The sequence below is a fragment of the Danio rerio genome, chromosome 20, assembly GCF_049306965.1.
Source record: "Danio rerio strain Tuebingen ecotype United States chromosome 20, GRCz12tu, whole genome shotgun sequence".
NCBI lineage: Eukaryota > Metazoa > Chordata > Actinopteri > Cypriniformes > Danionidae > Danio > Danio rerio.
Window position 1 is genome coordinate 34,923,273 of NC_133195.1, and position 23,408 is coordinate 34,946,680.

The 23,408-nt window shown below is 33.9% G+C and overlaps 1 protein-coding gene across 1 annotated transcript; it reads left to right on the forward strand.

The window, feature by feature from the left end:
• Positions 1-2,943: 2,943 nt before the first annotated feature.
• cd164 (CD164 molecule, sialomucin) lies at positions 2,944-21,418 on the forward strand. Its single transcript, NM_001044791.2, is given in 6 exon segments — positions 2,944-3,117; positions 5,613-5,687; positions 19,018-19,086; positions 19,498-19,560; positions 20,010-20,066; positions 20,154-21,418. Coding segments are annotated over 6 exon segments (504 nt in total). The 5' UTR covers positions 2,944-3,041; the 3' UTR covers positions 20,318-21,418.
• Positions 21,419-23,408: the final 1,990 nt, after the last annotated feature.

Below are 23,408 nucleotides of genomic sequence, written 5' to 3' on the forward strand. Positions count from 1 at the left end.
ATAGCTGCACTTCACACAAAATGTTTACAAACAAATCACAAGAATTGCATTTTTAAATTAACACGAAAAAGGGTGCCGATCATTTTCCCTCTGTCATAGTTTGTATACGATTGTATTTCTTTTTTTCCCCATGTTATAACATTACGTGTTAATATTAATATTTACAAAAACTTCAATAAATAAATTGATAAAATGTATTTAGTTGTATTTATGTATTTAGACATAAAAAGGGAAATGTAAATATTACTTAACGTTCATTTTTAAATAAACTTATCCACTGGGTGGCAGCACACCAAGAGTTAATGACAATATCTGCCATGTATTCTAACCTATATTTTACAGTCTATGATTCTAACTCCATAAGCAAAATTTATGATCTGCTGTTTTGTTTATCCTGTCCTGCTAACTTAGACTAATGTTAATAGACACTTGTCTGGGATAACACAACAATTGGCATCTGTTTGTGCAATGTCAACGCAATGTAAAATATTTAAACAAGCTGTACATTGTTTAAATACCATTAATCCACAGATTGTTGAGTACCCCTCATAAAACACTTTATAAAATAGACTATATATTTTTTATTCATTACCATCTTCAATATATTCAGTGGCATTCACCTGTTCTTTCTCACAAAAATGGTAGGTGTCTCTAATTGTATAATATCAGAACCAAAATGTAATCTACATTTTTATTAAATCAGACATGTACAATCTGAGACTATAGAATCGTTTAAAATGAAAAAAAATCTGCTAATTGAAAAATACGAAGATTTAGGGTTACATTTCTCTCATTCACAGTTCACATGTTAGCCTTTTTAAACTAAAAATAAAAAATAAAAAGAGAAATAAAGGTGCGTGTAAAGTCGTCCCTAAATCAGAGAGTGGTTGTCGTTATATCATGGCGTTTAAAAACCTATAAATGTCCTATAAATTACTCACCGGCATTTTGCTGGGAGTGCTGGTAAAAGCTCAAAGGGTAAGAGCACTTTATAGTGTTTGGAACGATGGCTCTATAAATTATTAATTTTGCAAGCAGCTTTATTTTTATACATGGCAACATTTGGAGGAAGTGTACGCAAACACGTGGCAATAAGTAAGTAGAATGGCTGGTAAAACTACTCAACAAAGTCCAAAAGTAGGCGGGGCTTAACACATATGGGGCCCTAACTGTGAAGATGTGGTACAAACCATTTCAGTGTGGTCATGTCACTGCCCCATGAACTATTCTGCTTGTTATCAAACTATTTCATAACTGTAACAAGATTCAATTATTCTATATTATAATTAATATTAATTATATTATTCATAACTGTAACAATTCAATTATAACTTAATGTTAAAACGGCTATCATAACATTATTTAGCTCTTTTATTCTCAAAAGCTATAGAAATAAAAAAATGTAAAACAGGAAATACCCTGGGACCATTGTTTTTGTTTACATCCCTTAAAATGATCTATAAACACTATATTAATATTTAAACTTTTAAGCTAGTATTAACTAGGCTCTTGTCTTTCATACTAAATGTCAAGTTTGAAATATTATCTAAATAGCTTTTTCATAAACTCTGTCATTGCTAGGATGAGCCGACCATGTGGTTTTTGGTTTGTTAGTGTCAGTTGTCAGAGTCTTTTTCTGTTTAAAGGTCTGACAGCAGTCTTAATGTGTATAACTATAATCCATGTGTAAAGTTGCTGACAAAAAAGAGGCAAGATGTATTGTTGGCCAAATATACAATTAAAAATTACAAACGTGGTTTAGATTCTAAAAAGAAATGCAAGGTTCCACCAAATTAATTTATGTTGTCCCAACACAAATCGACTAAGTTAACATAACAAATTTAAGTACATTGAACATAAAACAATAAAGTTGTACAAAAGAACTGTAAGAATTGTGTTGTTTCAGATCGTTTTAAATAAATGTTTTGACCGAGCAGCAAAAAATCTCCTTTTTATGAGTGAAGAGAGCATATTAAATACAAGTCCCATTCAATTCATTCATTCATTCCTTTTCCTTTGGCTTAGTCCCTTTATTCATCAGTGGTTGCGGAATACACCGCCAACTATTCCAACATATGTTTTACGCAGCAGATTCCCTTTAAGCCACAACCCAGAACTGGGAAACACCCATACACTTTCGCATTCACACACACGCATACACTACAGCCAATTTTGTTTAACCGGTTTACCTATAGCGGCTGTCTTTGGACTGTTGGGAAACCCAGAGAAAACCCATATAAACACAAAACATTAAAATGCCAACTGGCCGAGCCAGGACTCGAACCAGGAACCTTCTTGCTGTGAGGCAACCACTGAGCCACCGTGCTGCCCTCAGTTCAAATTAACATATGTGAAAGCAAAATGTTCACATGGTTTATTCATGGTTCATCATAATTTGGTGTAACATAGTTGGGGTAATACTAAAATGACATACTTCTGACCCATATTTACTAAAAAGCATGACATAATAAATAATAACATTTTATTTTAAATGATTGTTTGCTGGTAAAACCTATGGTTGAAAGATAATGCCAATGCTTATGACATAAACTGTTTTTACTTTTAATAGCATTTTAGCTGGTAGCTTCTGTAAATCATAATAAAATGTAAAGTAGTAAAGTTTTAAATTTGGTTTGCTTTTTCATCATTGATTCTTTTTAAATAAGAGTTTTGAGTTGAGATTTTTCAGTAGGTGAGATGACAAACACATTTTGATCAGTTTAGTGTGAAGCTGATGTGTTGTTCTGGCATTCGAGAATTAAACACTACTGACGATTACATTCAAACACAAAACGCCCTGAGATTTGAGTGCAACTTAATAAAAGAATATTTTTTCTGAGCCCCCACACGCCACCTACAGGAAAAAGAGTTTGGTCACACGCCGCTTTCAAGCCACGTTTTCCATTCCATGTTGAAAAGTACCAGTCACGTGATCATGAAAGCAGGAAGCATAGCCACATCCACAGCAGCAGCGGAGTGAAACTGCAGACAGGTCGACCTGAACGTCCGAACGACAACTCAAAATAGACAAATTAGACACCATGTTTTGGAGACTTTTCGCCGTGACATTATTACTAGCCCTATTGGGATCTATGACAAGCCAGCAGTTTTCGGCGGGTGAGTAAATTTACCTATAATGTAACAGTGATCCCGCGTGTCCTGTTGTCACAACGCAAAACCAAAACACTGCCCATCACGCCATCGGTTACACCTTAACTGTGATTTTAATTAGGAGCGGTTGCGATTCTGGTTGCATTAACGATTCTTTTGCTACTTTTGAGCGGTAGATATTATGTAATGGTTCGGGTTTTATTGCATCAACTGTGCTGAACACTGTTGCCAAATGACGAGGTCATTTGAGATTTCAACACAGCGGATTAAACATTTCAGAAATAAAATAAGAAGTCAATCACACTATAATCTCACTGCATAGATCAGAGTCTATTCAAAAGAGTTGTTTGTTCAGAAATTGACTTATGTTATGCACGTATTTGAATCGCGAAAAGAATCGACTCTTAAGAGTCAGCTGTTAGAAAACGTCGTAATACTGCTGTTTTAAATTAAGTAAGGAAATATATACGTTCTCAGACCGCCAATGGAGTTAAAACATCAGTTGGCGATTTTTAAAGCATCGTTCTTGATTCTCAACCACAGCTTTAATGAAACATTGTTATATGCGGTTGGTGCACTTTGGCCTCGTTCCGCAAGTTACTGCCTTTTGTGACATGTTTACAGTTTTTGTTGCCTATTTTACACAATACCCACATCAAAATGGGGTAGTTTTCCCCAATAACTGATTATACAATCACTTATCTGTCACGCAAAACGAACGCTTTCGTCTTGTTGTTATGTAATCAAACACATCAGGCGTTCTAGTTTGCTGTCTTGTGGCTTTGCTCCCATTTACATTTACTGCGTTCTGAAGATCTATATTTATCCAGAGTGTCACATGTTGGGCTGTAAAGTAAATAAGATTGCCATCTTTGCCACACAAAGGCACTGGGCATTAATGGTCATTTTTGGCCTGCTTGTTACCATGAAAACTTTTATTTTTTTCCTCCAGTTATTGGTAAAGTCTGGACAGAATACAGCTGCGGATATGCACATCAATATAGCTTCATTTTTGTAACACTGTATAATAATAATTAATATTTTTACAGTACTGTGATGGTTGGGTTTAGGGTTGGGGTGGGGGTATGCGTTAATAATAAAATACAATTTACTGGGTAATTTAATAAATAAATAAAATACAATTTACTGGGTAAATTAATAAATAGGACTCGGTACAACTACTGTTTTTACATTACTGTGATGGTTGGGTTTAGGGTTAGGGTGGGGGTAGACATTAATAAAATACAATAAATGGAAAATTTAATAAATAATTCTTGTTAACTTCCGGCCACAACTGTATCTGATCTAGCAACAACCTTAATCTGTGGTTGTGTTTGCTCAAAAACGCGATCTTGTAAAGTTTAATCAAGCTTGCCTTCATCTTTTTAACAAATTTCCCACATCTCACATCATTGGATTTGTTTAGTGATCTGTTACATGAATGTGCATCACAGTAGGGCTGAGTGATTTGACCTATAATCAAAATCTTGATTAATTGAACATATTAACTGGATTACGATAAATGAATGATTATTTTATTTATTTATGTTTTTGCCCTCATAGTTCACTGACAAGTTTTGTACAGTAAATATGCTCACATATTGCAAGTGAGATTTTTGAATGTGGGTTGCGTTACTTGATTTTAAAATAATTGAAGTAAACGCACACTATCTACTATCTAGGATTATCTATTGATTCTGAATGTCGATTTTGATTACTTTTTGATTAATTGCCTAGCCCTACATCACAATACTTCAGTTACGTTACAACTGTAAATGGAAAATTCACCTAAAAATAAAAATCTTTAGCTATTAGTTATTTCCCCTACACTTATTTGAGAAACCTGTTTGAGTTTCTTTTTTTGTTGTTGTTTCTTTAAAGACATGTTTGAAGAATGTTGGAAACTGATAGCCATGGACATGCATTGTATTTCTTTCGGTGTGTCTACTGGTTTCCAACATTCTTCAATTGGTCCTCTTTTTGTGTTTTTAAAGAAAAAAATATCCTAAATGTTTGGAACTACTCTAAGTAAATACATTTTCATGTTTTGGGTGAGCTGTGCCTTTAAGGACATCGCTAGGTTTTTAAACAACCTTGGATTGTGTGTTTTGCCAGAGACATCAGATCATGTTCACTTGGTCACAAGACTCATTGGTAATTTTCCAAGCTTTTTTGTTTTTCAGTTCAGCTGTTTCACATCTACAATATTCAAAATTAATCATAACAATTCACAAGCAGAGAAGATTCCAGATTGGCATATTGTGGGCACAGCTCTGTTATCTTTAACCTAGAGTCTTGGAGAATGTTTACAGTTTTGTGGTTACTGAGTGTTCCTTGTTTCAGGTTTAAAGGTCAAGAGATAAGAATGACACAAACGCTCTGGAAGCAAATATAGGTCAATGATGCAGGAAAACTACATTCGAAATGATATCGCCAATGCTTTTGAATATTACATGCTTGTTGGAATATTTTTTTATTCATGTGACATTCATTTTTTTCAGATGAAGTTTGTAGCACGTTCCATGGCTGTGATGCATGTGAAAATGTGACTCTCTGCCAATGGATGAACTGCACAGGTCAGTCCCTCCTCCATGTCAAATTCAAAGCTCATATGACAACAATCAACTGGTTTAGAACAGCATAATTGGAGACAAGAGGCCGTTTAACTAAGGTTTGGTATATATGATAAATGATAATTATGAAAATCAGAACTATTCCACCAATTGTTGAATAATTAACTGCTCTGAAATTAAAATATTGCTATTATGTTGTAAAAACAATCAATTTAATATTTTGTTATTTTGTGCAGTTCGAAATGACAACAATTTGTTAAATTTGGAAGATGAGTCACCATATTTACAAAACAAAATAAAAAAAATACTCAACACAACTATAAATTGAAAATGTAAAACAAATAGTTTTTTTGTTAATTTTATTATAGCTTTCATGTAAGTAAAAAAGCAATAATGCAAGTAAAAATGATAATAATCAAAGTATATGGTGGAATAATGTTCTATCATAATTTAGTGTAACGCATATACTTATTTACAAAATAAAGCTGACCTATAATAAAATGCAAAAAAGTTAACTATCATTTTTAGGGGTGTCACGATTTCGATTTTTAATCGAAATCGATCGAAATTTATGCTCAATTTCGATTATCGAATCAAAAAATAGAATCGTCGATGCTACCACGCCCCATGTCACGTCAGCTTGGCTTGCCAAACGGGAAAAAAAACAGCTTGTTGAAGTGCTTGTTAAACTGCAGAAGCAGGAGACCGCAGACAGAGCTTAAACCCTCTCCTCTTTCAATGAAGTCACCGGTGTAAGCATTTTGGATTTCCAGTTAGTTATGTTGACAACGTTCGTGTAGTCGACAAAAAAAAACACAGTTTTGCAAGCTCTGCTATGTACGTATTACGTACGGTTCGTCCGATAGACAACAACGGCATCGCGATCCTCCGCCCACCCCCGTTGCAAATCCGCTCGCGGAAAATGCCAATCACGTGACCACACAGACACAGACGCATACACAGCCATGCGCTCGAGACAGCAGGTCCAGGCAGTCAGAGGACTGCTTCAATCTTTCACTCACTTGTACTTAGTCATTTTAGCGAACACCTCAGATACTGTTGGCTGGTTCCTGTTGGTTGTGCGTCTTTTTTACCGACGCCATTATAACGACACAGATCACTGCCTATTCACGAGTCCCACAGAAAAAGTGATTGACAGGTGGTAATTATGTGTGTATCTTTCCTTTATTAATTTACTGTATGATTTGTTTATGGGTAAAACAAAGACCATCCAGGTCAGGTAGTTTAAACGGTAGGCTACAAATAATTAATTGGTCATTAATTAATTAATTAATTATTCATAATCGAAAATCGAATCGAATCGTGCCTTTAGAATCGAAAATGTAATCGAATCGAGGATTTGGAGGATCGTGACACCCTTAATCATTTTATATTTATAGTGTTTTAAAGGATAATGGGTGCCAATGGCGTAGTGGTTAGTGCGTCGACACATGCACTCAAGTGCTCATGGCAGCCCGAGTTCGATTCCTGCCTCGAGGAATCCTTTCCCTCTCTCTGCTTCCCACTTTCCTGTTAATACTCTCTTCTGTCCTGTTTATTAAAAGGTGAAAAAACCCAGAAGAAGAAAAAAATATTATAAAAAAACAAAACAAACATGTCATTACACATGTACAAGGCAACGATGCAGTTTAGGACTAACAGTGCAATAACAGCAAGTGCAGGATATAAGTTATGAAGTACAATTATAGAAAAGCTATGGGTGGTAATATTTACAGATGGATGTACTATGAACATTATATAAAGGTTGTATTAACTATGAACAGAGATTTACAATTGATCAATATATCTACAGGTTGCTTTTAATAATCAGAAATGCGAAGATAGTAGGGTTGCACGGTTTACTGGTTCTATGGTAGTATCGTGGTACTATGGCTCCAAAATACTGGTCGTGCCACTGTAGTTTGTAAACTGTAGTCTCGTCATTAATGGTTTATCTACAAAAGATAATGTTGCATGTGGAAAAGTCACCAAAAAGCTCAGAAGTTTGTGCACCAATAAACCATTTTATTTAAATAGTCTGTGGAGCCCTTTAAGGTTGCGAAACTGTAGAATTTACGGCTTTTATGGTAGCCTAGTGCACATTGCCCATTGATATTTTCAAATGCTTTAGTTCCAGTGCACATCTGAATCAGATTATTTCTGTTCCTGTTAATATGATTTATTAGCAACTGCGACAATCTCTTAAAAAAACAACTTACAAAGTGAAATTTTAAATTACTTTGGATTTTTACCTGAGAAGTAATGAAAAACCCAAAATAGCAGCAGGAAACAATCATATATTTTATTTTCGGCTTAGTCGATTTATTAATCTGGGGTCGCCACATCGGAATGAACCGCCAACTCATCCAGCACATGTTTTACGCAGCGGATGACCTTCCAGCCGTAACCCATCACTTGGGAACATCCACACACACTCATTGACCACATACACTACGGACAATTTAGCCTACTCATTTCACATATAACCCATGTCTTTGGACTTTTGGAGGAAACAGAAACAGCAACTGACCCAGCCGAGGCTCGAACAAGCTACGAACGTGCTACCCACTGCACCACCGCGTCGCCACAGCAGGAAACATAATGTTTGACCACTTTATATAGCATAATTTTGTTGTGAAAATGCTCTTTTGTAACAAATTTCAGTTGGGATAATTTGTATCTTTATTTTAATGTATTTTTTCTTTGTCAGTCATCTACAAAGTAAACAAAAAGAATGAATACATTTTAGGTGAAGTGATGTGCAAATGAATTGCATTCAAGTAGGTCTATAGTAGGGGCTATAAGGGAGGCCAAAAGAATCCGAGTCAGTTTTGCGGAAAAAGTTGTTCCTCAGTCTGCTTGTTTTTGTCTGTTGTACAAAATGACATTTTAGTGGCTATCTTCTATAAATTATGCTGAAAATGTATGATAGTTATTTTTTGGTTACAAAAAGACAAACCACATTTGCAGTATTGCAATTTTTAGTTTTTTTTTATTATTTTTTACTTTTTGGCGATGCTTTGACTAAAATAATATGGAGGTTTTGTGTTAAAAATGTTCTCAAAGTAAGATGACTCAACGCAAACTTTAATCAATTTGGTATGAAGAACCCATTCTTCACCTGACTTAGTCACAGTGAATGGTTTGTCTACACATAGTACCCGTTTCATTAATGGTATGTGTAGGTAAATGGATTTGGCCTCTGGGTAGCATGTGATTTTTGAGTTTGCATCATTTTAGTGGAAATCCTGTTTCTCAGATTATATTTGTAGATTTGTCTCTCTGGTCAGCTCTAGGTCTGTCTATTTGTAAAATTAATTGGCTAAATTAACATGATCAGTTAGTAGATTTTTCTCTCTGGTCAGCTCTTAAGTTACATGTAAACGCGGATACTGTAACTGTGGATAGTGTATAATGTGGTGTACTAATATTAGATGGGATTGTGTGTTTGTGTTTCATTCTGTGCTTAATGGTGGTTTTGGTCAGTATGAGCCTCAAGTAACTGCCCTTTTATCCCTGGAGTCCTTCTCCATGCCTCTTTGCTAATGGATGACGTGAAATGAATCAGAGAGAGTAAACATACTAATGAAACGCACACACTGTTGCTATGGCACTCAAGGCTCTTCAGGAAAAAAAAAACACAGTAAAGTAAGCAGAAAGAAGTGGCTGTATCATGGATGAAAGGAGAGGAATATTCAAATTATAAGAATGAATGAATACTAATGCAGTATATTTAATGTCATTTCAAAACTAAATACAAACAAAAAAGCAATAGCATTGAATAAAAAAAGTAAAAAAAAATAAATGAAATCTTCTTTATTTGTTTTACAATTCAATATATCTAAACCATCAAGACACATGCAATGCAAAATAAGTCTTGTTTATAGAGATATGTAGTTAATTTGAATTAAGATTTTCTGAGCACACTGACACACATTTGTAGTTTTAATTATGAACTCAGTTTACCAGTTCATTTACTGAAATGAAAGCTTACCTTGTGTTATTTGTCTTCTCAAGTAAATGTATCTCAGAATAAAAAGACATTTGGCCTAGAAAATGAGAAAAATACTGAGGAAGCATGTCACCTTTTTGCATCAATTTTAGAAGGCTCAGTAAAAGTCAATTCCATGTTTTGGAGTTAAATTTTCTCAATTGTTTTCTGTATGAAATGAATAAAACTATAAAGATTGGTACAGAGTTGTATATTCAAACGTTTTTGCTGATTCTAGCTTTTCAATGCTTGTATACAGTTGAAGTAAGAATTATTGGCCACTTTTTGAGTTTTTTTTTTTTTTTTTATTATTTCCCAAATGATGTTTAACAGATTCAGGAATTGTTTACAGTATGTCTGATAATATATTGTCTTCTGGAGAAAGTCTTATTTGTTTAGTTTTGGCTAAAATAAAATAAGTTTTTTATTTTTTTTTAAACCATTTTAATGTCAAGATTATTAGTCCCTTTAAGCCTATTTTTTTCCCGATAGTCTACAGTACAAACCATCGTTACACAATCACTTACCTAATTACCCTAACCTACCTTGTTAAGCCTATAAATGTCACTTTAAGCTGTATAGGGGAAAAATATCAAGAAATATCTAGTAAAACATCATGGCAAAGATAAAATAAATCAGTTATTAGAAATGAGTAAATCTAGTTTAAGTTAATTGTTCATGTTTGTTTTTGTGTTATTTAATATTTTTGTATTATTTTTAAACGATGTAATTTAGATCTTTTTCACCCAGAAAAGGACAAGGGTTAATTTTTTTTTAACATTTAAAGCCAGGATATTTAAAACATTGTTACTGTGTGAATATATATATATATATCAAATGTTTCCCAGATGATGTTTAACAGAGCAAGGGATTTTCCACAGTATTTTTCTAATGTTTTTTCATCTGGAGAAAGTTATTTTAACTTATTTTGTTTTAAGGTCAGTATTATTAGCCTGCTTAATCAGTTTTTTTTTATTGTCTACAGAACAAACCACTGTTATACAATGACTTGCCTAATTACCCTAACTTGCCTAATTAACACAATTAAGCCTTTAAATTGCACTGTAGTAGTATCTTGAAAAATATTTTGTAAAATAGTATGTACTGTTGTCATAGCAAAGATAAAAGAAATGATTTATTAGAAATGAGGAGTTAACTAACATGTTTAGAAATGTGCTAGAAAAAATTATTTCCATTAAACAGAAATTGGGGAGTAAATGTATAGGGGGTTAATAATGCAGGGAGGCTAATAATTCTGGCTTTACCTGTATATATACTGTGCTCAGCATATACAAGTACACCCCTCACAAATCTATCTTTTAAATTAATATTTTAATAGGAAGCTATACAATATTATATTTGTGCATACAGTCAGAATTATTAGCCCCCCCTCAATTATTAGACCGCTTGTTTATTTTTTCCCCAATTTCTGTTTATTGGAGAGCAGATTTTTTAAACACATTTCTAAACATAATAATTTTAATAACTCATTTCTAATAACTAATTTATTTTATCTTTACCATGATGACTGTATATAATATTTTACTAGATATTTTTAAGACACTTCTATACAGCTTAAAGTGACATTTAAAGGCTTAACTAGGTTAATTAAGTTAGGCAGGTTAGGGGAATTAGGCAAGTTATTGTATAACAGTGGTTTGTTCTGTAGATTATCGAGAACAAATATAGCTTAAAGGGGCTAATAGTTTTTTCATTAAAATGGTACATAAAAAATTCTAAACTGCTTTTATTCTAGCCAAAATAAAACAAATAAGACTTTCTCCAGAAGAAAAAATATTATCAGACATGCTGTGAAAATGTCCTTGCTCTGATAAATATCTTTTGGAAAATATTTAAAAAAGAAGAAAAAAAAAAATCGAAGGGGGCTAATAATTCTGACTTCAACTGTACATTAGATTAGTCAGTACTGAGGCCAAATCTGGAGCTTAGAAAACAGCTAGAAAACTAGTACATCTAGAGAAACTTTTAAAAAGAGAAAATAATTAAGAGAAGCAAAAATGTAAAAACAAATTAGTTAATTTATTAGGTTGTCTTTTTTGTTGTTGTTGTTGTTGTTGTTGATGGAATATTTCATTGTAAACAATTGAATTGCTTGAATCTAATTGTATTATTATATTTTATGACTAAAATATTATTTTAATAAATATAACTGTTAATAAATCTGTTTAGCTTAATTTTACCAAAATACATTGCCTATATTCACTGAGAAATGGGCAAAAATATAGATTTTCAAAATGGGGTGTACTCAATTATGCTAATCACTGTATATATTAGTATGACATTAGTTGTTTTGTCCAATAGTTAAACCGATAATTAATATTATTACACTGTCTATAATGCAGCTATAATGGCTTCCCTCAAGGAAGCACTTACACAGGCTTTGTTCTCGTTCCTTAGTTAAAGTCAGCTGTCATTCTCTGAGTCTGTGTTATGTCTCAGTGTCAGTGGTCTGACTCTGACGGGCCTGAGCAGGTGTAGTAGTGTCTGTAACCGCACCTCCCCCTATAACAAAGCCAGTTGCGTTAGCATTGTGCTATCAGCTCCCTAGAGACGACGCGATCGCTTTACACTGATTCAGTGAAACAACACTCTGGAAAAGTCCAGGTCTTTCCTTCTGGTGGTGCAGGACTGATGGGTAGAGTAAACAGGTGCAGATGTTTCATGTCTTTTAGTTTAGATAATGAGGAATAGTCTTGAGTATTTTTTACATTATTTTTCTTTGGTTTAAATTTTGGTGTAGATAAAGGTATGGACCGTTTTCATATTTACAGGTTTCTCAGCAGCAAAAGTCGTCATAGTTGGGTAAACTTAAAGCATAATAAATGGTAAAGTACAACAAATATATATATATATATATATATATATATATATATATATATATATATATATATATATATATATATATATATATATATATATGTGTGTGTGTGTGTGTGTGTGTGTGTGTGTTTATATATATATTTATTTACTTTTATTTTTTTACAGTATTTGCTCAAATAATAAAAGAAAAACTCAACGATAGTGTAATCAAAACTTTCAGAAAAAAGATTTTAAAAATGTGTGAGACTGATAACGGCAGACAGAAGAGAGAACAATCTCAAATTTACGGTCCCGCCCAAAGACACTGCTTAACTTTAGAACTTTAGAAACACCTTACATAAGCGGTAATTAGTTTTTTGTAATTTGATGTAAAGATGATATAATATGTAAGGGATATGTAAACATTTAAGGATTTGAGATGCTGATGATTGTTAAACACGTCTTGTGAAAAGGGTCCATTCAGTTTCAGTCAGACAGGACAGTTTTATTAGTTTTGAGGGCGTTTCGACAAAGCCACAGATAACTGTTGCTAACAGTAGCAAACAATGGTCAGGCTAAAGCTACATGTCTGGGCATGAGCTGTAAACACTCATTTGAATTATTGACATATTGTGGGTGCATAGGAAAGTGAGATGATCTGGAAGCTAAAATATTTGCTCAACAAATATTGAAATGTTTAATGTTTCATTACATCAGTTGAGTTAAATATTGATACCTGTTTGCTAATCTGACATAACTCATAAAACAGAGATACACACACTTTGAGATTTAGAGCACTGTCACAGATTGATATGAGTTATAATAATGAATTTTATGTAGCTTGGTCTGGATAATGAAGAAATGCATTCACCAATGACAGTCATTAGTTACTTCAGTGATTTAGTTTTGTAGCTTTTCTGTTTTGAATTAAACTTCAATTAGTTTTATTAATGGCAGATTGTAGGTTTTTGTCTTTTTTTGTATTATTGTTTTTTTTTTTTTTAAGATATCTCAATCCGTCTGCTAAGTCGTGACATATAGATTACTGTTTCTGCGTCCAACACTCTAATCATTTGAATTGAACAAATATTTGTTTATGACCACACGTCATATCACACATTAAAGTAAATTTTATATAAAACAATGGTGTACACAACAGTCTCTGGACATGCTGCATCACAGATAACAATATTTTAACAATATATAAAAAATGTATCTTTATGGCCATAATATATTAAGTATGGAGATATACATATTGTAATTTTCGATAGTATTACATCGCTTTGTAAACGTTTAGTATCACCATTTGATGAGTCTACCCTATACAGAATGTTTCTTAAAATGAAATATGTTGTTTTCAACGGGGGAAAAAGTCATTGTGTTTTTATCCAGACCTTTATAAAGAACTTATTTTGGAGCAGTAATCATGATACCATGAAACCATGATATTTTTATCCAAGGTTATCATCATTATTATTATTATTATTATTATTTCCTTTATTTAGCCAGGAGATCACACTGAGACAGTACCGTCTCTTCTTCCAGTGAGACCTGGTCAAGATGGCAGGCAGCACATAATGTTTCACATAAAATCACAAAAACAATACCACAAAGTTACAAAATAACCGTTCGTAAAAACATCAGATCATAAAAAACAAATACAAGTGTCCTTTAAGATGTTGTATAAAAGATGTTTAAAAGTACTCTGAGTCGGAAGTGTTTCAAGATTGAGCCTATTTTGCAGGTCATTCCAAGCCCTGAGAGCGTAAACGTATGCCAAGTTCTGACAGTACCCTTGGGACTGTTAGACAAATACATGAACCAGATCTTGTGTGTTGGTTATTTGTGTGAAATGTTAACAAATTAGAAAGATAGGATGGTAATTTACCTAAAAGAGCCTTTAAAATAAATAAGTACAGATGTAATTTTCTCCTTTTATATAAAAATAACCAGTCTAATGAATCATACAAAATACAGTGATGCATCCATGAGTCTGCACCTGTGACAAAGCGTATTGCTGCATGATAAACAGAATCTAGTTTTCATAGTAGAGTAGCGGCTGCGTGCATATTAACATGATCACCATAATCCATTATAGACGGAAATGTACTCTCTACTGACTTTTTACTGGCTTTATAAGGAAAACGATTTTTTGATCTGTATTAAAAAAAAAAAAAACTAATTTTGGCCTAAGCTTTTTCAATTACTTGTCAATGTGTATATCAAAGGCTAATCTCTCATCAATCCAAATACCTAGATATTTGTAGAAGCTAACTCTTTCCATTTGAACACCATTCAGAGTTGTAATTGTCTGGTCTGTAAACTTAGTGCGGCCATGGCTAAAAATCATGTATTTAGTCTTTTTTAAATTCAAAACCAATTTTAAGTCCTGCAACGTACACTGTAGTTCTTGAAAAGCAATCTGTAAATGCTGTACAGCTTTGTTTAAGGAATGTGCCGCTGTATATATTATTGTGTCGTCGGCATACAGGTGTATTTTAGCTGATTCTATTCCATGACCTAAATCGTTAATATAAATAGAAAATAACAACGGAGCTAAAACAGATCCTTGGGGAACCTCAGTGTTGACATTTAGAAAGGGCGAATTTTAATTTTCAACACGCATTGAGTGCGTTCTGAGAAGTAATTTTCAAACCAGTTTAGAGCAGGTTGACTAAAACCTTAAAGCCTTAGTCTCTGCAACATTAGCTTGTGATCTACAGAATCAAAAGCTTTAGCTAAATCAATAAAGAGAGCAGTACAGGACTGTTTACTGTCTAAAGAGGATGTCATACCGTCAGAATCTCATACGGCCCCATGCCTTGGTTTCAATTTAGACCGAATACATGTTTTTTTTTTTTTTTTGTATATATTCTATTTTGTTTCTTAATATTTTAACGTAACATTTAAATGTTGATTTATGTAACAATTGCTTACAAATAATTTTGCATTTCTAATAATTATATAATAATCCTGATAGATGTGTTATCTCAGTATTTCTTCTTGGGCTATGATGACATGATTGATAGACAGTGAAATAGCAATACTAAAAATAATAATTTATTATCTATTATACATTATAATACAGATGTTATATTATGCTAGATTTGATAGTTTTAATATATATATATTTTTTTATAAACTTTATTTATGGAACTTAAGACATATAAACAAAAACAATAGTCCCAACGTATTTCCTGTTATACATTTATTAATTTCTATAACTTCGAAAAATCCAAAAAGAGCATTATATTAATAAATAATGCTATGATAGCCGTTTTAACATTAAGTTATAATTGAATTGCCTCTTGTTACAGTTATGAAATAATTTGATAAGCAAGAAATGTTCATGGGCTGATGAAATCACCACATTGAAATTGTCTATACGAATGTAAAATTTCTTCTTTTTCTATAGCTTATATATTTCTAAATGTAGAAACAGTGGCTTTTCATCTGTATTTAGACATTCTCGATGCCTGGTTTCACAGTCTAATCTGCAAAAAAAAGTCGAAGTGGGCTGGTTGACATCATATTCATTCATCTGATTGCTTCAGAGAGTGCTTGTGCAGTCCTTTTAAAGTAATGAACATGTATGCATTTCCCTTCAGTCATTACTTGAGGCCGGGTGACTGAATTTGTTTTGCTGTCCAAACTGCTGAGGGGTGGGAGGCGTTGTGGAATGTGTGGACAAATTTGCTAGTCCAGCACTTATTCAGAAAGCAAGGAATTGAAAACATCTTGGTGTTGTCATAGTATGGAATTTCAACATGAGAGTTGTACCTTTCACAAAAGCATGTGACATTTTTTCTCAGCAGTTGCTGTTTCGAGGTCATAACGAACACAATGTACTTTTATACACCAAGGTTTAATCCACCTGTTAAGGCCTTTTGTTGGGGCTCAGTTCAATGAGCAACACTTTTTTGACATAAAACACTCAAAAGTCTGTCATGGTTCAGTTCAGGACACTTGTACTAAAAGACAATAGGGTTAAATTAAAGTCAGACTCAATATACAGTCATACAAAGCATAAATAACTATGCAAAAGATAGTTATTTGGCTTATTTGTTATAATTTATACAGATCCTAGACTACTCGATATAATTTCTTGAACTTATGAAAAAATATATTAAGATGTTAAAATGAAAGTACACCTGGTATATTTCTGAGATTTATTCAAATCTGGTTTTAGTTTTACATAAGATTAGTCAGTAAAACTGTAACTGTTCCAACAAAATAATGTGCGTAGTGAAAAAATTACTACATAAATTGACGAATGAGAGAAAAAAGTACTCAACAGTAGGCCATGTTGTACGATATATTGCACTAAAATGTAGTGAAATAAATTAAATTATTGTCATTTTCAGACCATTTTATGCCACTTATATAATGCCAGAATGACAATATTATGGCATCATAATGCAAGTACACTCTTCCAAAGAACACATAATATTTTATGCTTAAGAATATTTCATTTATTTATAGTCATTTTAGCAATTTAATAATTAGACATTGTAATCAGAATGTGAAAAGTATATCCTAAACAAATAAATAATAGTAAATATTAACAAAAAAAGTGCAAGGTAAAAAGTAACAGGCTGTGATATCTGCTACCAGATGTATTTTCAGTTATCAGGCACCCACATGAAAATAAACTATAGTCATTTATAGTAAATACTATAGTGTTTTTCTACACCACACTGATGCTGACAACTATAATTGAGATACAGAGGCTGCGTAAACAGCAAAAATGTTGCTAGAATGTTTTTTTGTATGGGCGGGTGATTTATATTGCATCACCAAAAATGATTAAGGTCATGTCCATGTGTAAGTCAATATATCGATTATGGTGACAGGCCTACTTAACAGGAAAAATCAAGGAGGACTCAAGCATTTTTGCAACACCATCTTTAAATGTAAATAGGTTATTATGTTAACTAAGTTCTTGGACGTGATTTTTGTCCGACAGTATTCACAGGTTTTAAAGTGCATACACAAAAAAATACTGGGTTCCACACAATTGGTTTTAACTAATTAGTTTTTACAAATTTGAGTGGACTAAACATATAAAACAATTAAGTTCTTCTTAAAAAAACCTCATAAATTGTGTTTTAGCTCATTTTAAACTTTAACTTAGTTTGAACAAACAGCAAACATCATTTTTGAGTGTGCTGTCGTGTTATAAAGTTATGACACCCTATGAAATTTCAATATTTAAATATGAGGAGATAAAAAAATGATCTGATCATTGGCAAGTTTAAAAACCTTGGAAAATAAAACATCAGATGAACAACCACATATAGGTTCAATAAAGAAAGTCTGCTAATCAAAACACCTTAACTGATCATCAACAGAAGTTTTAACAGTTTGTTGGTCTGGAGCCTTCAGGTGTTAACACACTGGCCATCCCAAAGCCAAAGCTTAGCTAAAATTAGGTCATGCAACAAGACGATGATCGCAAGCACACCAGCAGATCAAGGTGTTGCAAGAGTCCAGTCAAAGTCCACACACCCTAACTGAAATGCTGAGCAAAAACTCCTCCAGAATGATCTGAGAGACTGATAAGTTCATACGGAAATGATCACTTTAAGCAATTATTGCTAAAGTAGGTCTACAGACATCTGAACCTAGTTTTTCACCCATTACTTTTTTTTCTTGACTTTAATTTTGTTAAATAAACTGTGACATGCTGCGATGTTGTTCATCTGAGTTTTTATGTTACAAATAATAAGATCTTATACTTAGATCTAAAACCATATACAGTTTATTATTATTATTATTATTATTATTATTATTATATACTGATACAGAAAACTATGAAATTCAATAGGGTGTCCTAGATTTATCACTTGACTGTAAATGTGTCCTTTGCAGTTTCTGGATGAGTCCAGGTTGACACTCAAGACCTTCAGAGCTCAAGTCAGTGATAAACATGAGAAAGACAACAGTGTCGGTAAAGTGGATTACGAAACAATGTGCAAAAATTGAATTATCGCTATCAGTAAGGTATTTGAGCGTTCTGTCATACTCACGCACACAGTGCTATTCATGTGAGACTGAGGAGGATACTCTAAATGGAAACCAGCTGATCGTGACACAGGGGTTTCAGGAAAATCTCTCTTGATACTTCCTGCTCTCTGTCTCTCCTTATCTTTTTCTTATCGCAGTACTGTACGACAAAGCTAGTTCCTCCTCTTGTTGCTGGGCCAATAACCTTTTTATGTCATGGGAGTGTTTGTGACCTTATGTATGTAGGGTTGATCAAGGAACATGTGCTATAGCATTGCTATGTTATATTCCAAGTGTTGAATTAAGCAATACACTGTTTAACCATTTTTAAATTGTTTTTAGAAGTTAATAAGTAACTTGGGTTTCAGAGATTTTTTTCCCCCTTGACCTTATTTACAATGTGGATTATTTGTGCCAGCAAACAAATCATTAAAGCCATTTTTTGAAGAATGTCCTCTAGAAGTACAGCTCAGTCCAATATTTTTCTTTTCTTAGAATATATCATTTGTTTTTCAGATGGTTTTCAGTGTGTGAACAGCAGTCATGAGAACCAAACAGCCAACTGCGTCAGTGCGAACTGCACAGGTAAATTCTGTCACAATCTCACGCTTTATTTTTTGAAGTAGATAAGAGCATGGTTTATTCAACTGAGAAAGATGAAGCCACCTTAGTAAAAGAAACATGTTGTCTCGATGTCTTGTAAAATGTGTGTGTGTGTGTGTGTGTGTGTGTGTGTGTGTGTGTGTGTGTGTGTGTGTGTGTGTGTGTGTGTGTGTGTGTGTGTGTGTGTGTGTGTATATATATATATATATATATATTTTTTTTTTTTTTTACCTTCTTTCTATAAAAATAGTCTTAATCCTGACATGACATTTAAAAAAAATAGCAAGTGAATAAATAAATTGTCAGAAATTAAACAATTGGGACATTAACAAATTAACAAGTTGTATGTTTGGATGATGACTGTTTAATCTTTGGATTTTCTCTGAACTGCAGAGCCACCAGTTGCCTCAACAGTGAACCCCGTTACTACTAGCAGCACGAATGCTACCACCAATGGTACGGCTTTCTACACTTTCCTCAGCAGCATTCATATACACAACAGAATGCATACCTACCTAATTCCAAACCCAATGCCAATTTTATTAACATAGCACATTAAAAACAAAATTGATTGACCATAAAATATAAATAAAGAGTCATAAAATCCATTAAAATGTAAACCTATAACTGAGAATAATAATACATGGGAGCCATATATCATGTAAGTCATGATACTGACCTACATGATATGATTCAAACTGAATCAGACCCCTTACACACACTTGTGCTATGAGAACTTTTGAGTTTTTGTTAGCTAATGTATTTTTTTAAACCAGTCTCATAACTTTAAAACACACAAAAATAAGGAATACACCAACGCCAGGCTGTAATATGTTATGCGTTGGCATTTGTGTTTACTGTTGAAGTGCAGGATTGAATCTGAACAGCACTTTTTTTCTGTTTAGCTACCACAGTAATCCCAACCATACCAGTCACTCCGACTCGAAACGGGACAGACACAAGTAAGTATGACTTTTTCTAATGTCAATATAGAATGATACACCTCTTTCTTCCTGTGAGGTTTGACTGAACATTTGGCCTTTCCACAGACTCCACCACAACCGCGTCGCCCACTACTGCTCCATCTAAGACGTCCACATTTGACGCCGCCAGTTTCATCGGGGGAATAGTGTTAGTACTTGGTCTTCAAGCCGTCATCTTTTTCCTATACAAGTTCTGCAAGTCCAAGGACCGCAACTACCACACCCTGTAACATGCTGCCACTTGGAGGCACCACACAGCAACACACACACAAAAAACAAACACACTCCGACCCAAAAGAAAAGAGATCGAGTCCCCCTCGTTTAGCCTCATGTTTGACACTCGATGCCTGTGATTTGAGCTTTCTTTAGTTTCTGTTAGAGCTCTCACAAGCACTTGAGTTTAAAACAGAGAAACAGAGTAATGCCGTAGGTCTTATCAAGCAGTGGCATTATGGGGTATACAAAGTGTTCAGTTGCTTTCATGCGCAACAGCAGCTTTCTTAATTAAGTCCTGTCCGGAAATGGTTTAATATTTAATTTTTGATGTCAACAATGATTTGCATCTCAATATCATAATCTTTTACAGCATTCTCAGTGTTAATTTTAAGATTATGGTCAGACATTTTCACCAGAACAGTTTTTTTTTTTGTTTTTTTACGCAGGTGCCATAATGATTCTTCTTATTCCATCCAAGTGCAAAAATAACATCCTCTTTAAATCTTTTGGTTTGTGTCTGTCAGCGTGTGGCATTTTGTTTAATTTGTGTATGGCTCTGTCACACCAATCAAGACAGCCAAAATGATTTACATTCTCCAGCTTAGTCCATCACTATTACTTATTTCCAACTAATAAACTTAAGTGTTTCACCCCTTCCTCCTCACATAGGCTGGGTAATATCAGAGATGCATTTGTATACCCTTAGTTAGCATCCTATGACATGATTGGGGGTCGTTTTCAGGAACCTACCATAATATCGGCCATTTTAAGTTGTACTTTTGGGATTTGAACTGCAGGAGCTCAGCCAATCCAGTTCTACAACAAGTCTTCATTAGAATTAGTCAATTCTGCCAGATATGCGAATGAGAACGAGGCACTACAGGTAGGGCAGAGGATCAGGCATCCCATTCAGAACGATTGACCATTGAGTCAAAGTGCCTTTAGGTGGAGGTAGTGGCTTGCTGCCTTAAAAGTGAGCCTTAAAAGTGTGAATGGTGAGCCGCCGTCGAGGCCCGGCTCTGTGTTGGTGTGTCTGCCTGAATGTCAGTGTGTTGATTGACACGCATGCGTGCTTGTATCAATGAAATAGATCTAGTGTCTGCCAGCTGGACTGATCGCTATATTATACAGAGTAGATAATTAAAGATTAAATCATTTGTTTATGCATTGTCATGTTTCCCAAAAGCTTAATTTCTGCTAGCACAGATTCTAGCACTCCTATTCTAAAGCAGATAACTATTTGTACATAATCAGAACTCTTTGAATTCAATAATATCATTATATGAGAGGAAGTAAAATGTCAGATGAATAAAAAGTTGAGGTGAACGTACTTCAGGACACTGTACGCAGATCCTAAAGTTTTTGTTTATGTTAAATATCTTTTAAAGTGCCCTAGAAAAGTGCATTCTGGATATCTTTTGCTTATTTGGTCTTTTTTTTTTTTCGTATTGCTACAGTCAGATTTTGGAGTAGAATAGAGCTATCGCACTCTTCATTTAATGCTTGGGTTTGATTTCTTGAAATCTAATCTTTGAGTTCAGGTAGATTTGTCTAAAATGCAGAATTGAAGCTAGACTATGCCTAATTCCTGTGTTGTTCAGCATATTTAATTTGGTACTTTTCATAAGTGCATTCGTCTGGCTAGTACATTAGCATGTGTATTTTCTTTTTACATCCATTCCTGTGTTATATAAAATTTGAAATGTAATAATCTTGATTAGCTTGCTGCTAATAACTTCCCCTGTGAGCCGTGATGTCGTTGGCTTGGGAAGTGATTCACGTTATTTGGATTGCAAATTTTGTAAGGGCAGAAGCGAGTTGATTTGTTTGGTGCACGCTGTAGATTTCGCCTGCTTCCTTGACATGTTCCATTCCCAGCATTGTGTTAATTGCATGTTTCTCAGAAGATGACTGTTATGGCCTTGTTTTCTTGAACCACTCTAATCGCTTGCGCATTGTCGTATCATGGTGCTTAAATGCCAAAGGTGTCTATTTTAGCACGAGTCACTAGAAAAGCTGCTATAACGCTTACTCCTATACATTTAAAGCTTCAGCTATGCCAAATTTAAAACGCTGTTTACTTTAGTTGTTTCCATTGTAATTATTAACAAACAGTAAATACACAGTATTGTCTGTATAGAATCAGGCTACATCCAAAGATCCCACATAATTGCAAATGGACGTTAACTGCGCATACAAAGGGCTGTAAAAACCATGCTACATGATGGATTTGAAGGGATAGTTCACCCAAAAATAAATTCTGCCATGATTTTCTCTCCCATACTCATCTCTTTAAAAGAATACAATGTAAATGGACTCATCTGTTATTGTATGGAGAATGCTGATTTTGAGGATATATTTTTGTTTACAGAAGAAAGTCACAGGGTTAGAACAATACGCGGGTTAGAAAATGATCATAGAATTGTCATTTTTGTGGTGAACGATTCTTTAAAAAGTTAAATGGTTCAAAATCCTCTGGCACTCAGAGAACTCAACCTAACTTTAGTCTGTGGCCTTGTTTCCTTATATCCTATTGCATTTGTTCATGCGCACCACAGAAACAGCCATAACAATGCCATATTTTGTTTGTCATCTGAGCTAGTGTCGCGTTCCTTGCTGCACCTTTTTGAAGAGAAGTGCCTTAATTTAAGATGTCGTGATTATGAAGATTACAGTTTATGAAGACTTGCACTCAAAGGGACGTTTTAGAGTGAAGGTTTGGGTTATTGAAGTTTTTCGATGAGAGGAACAGAGTATTTTATCTTGCTTGCGCCAACATTTAGTTATCAAATTACAAAAGGAGACCGTTGAGTTAATACTCTTATAAATCCCTCTCATTACCTTTGGCCTGATGTCCAGTAGTGCATTTTATTTTATTGCTTCACATAAACCTGTGCACAAACACCATATATGCTCATTCATGAGAAGATGGCTACTGTTTGCGTCTGTGTCCAGAAAGTCTGCCTTAATTGTTTTATGCCCTGCTTTGTTGGTTTTGTTTCTCTGGAACTCAGATTTCATTCTTTCTTTCGTTGTTGTGTTTTCCTTCATTTCTGATCTGCATTCACAATTAGGTTGAAAATGTGATCAAATAAAGTTTGAGTA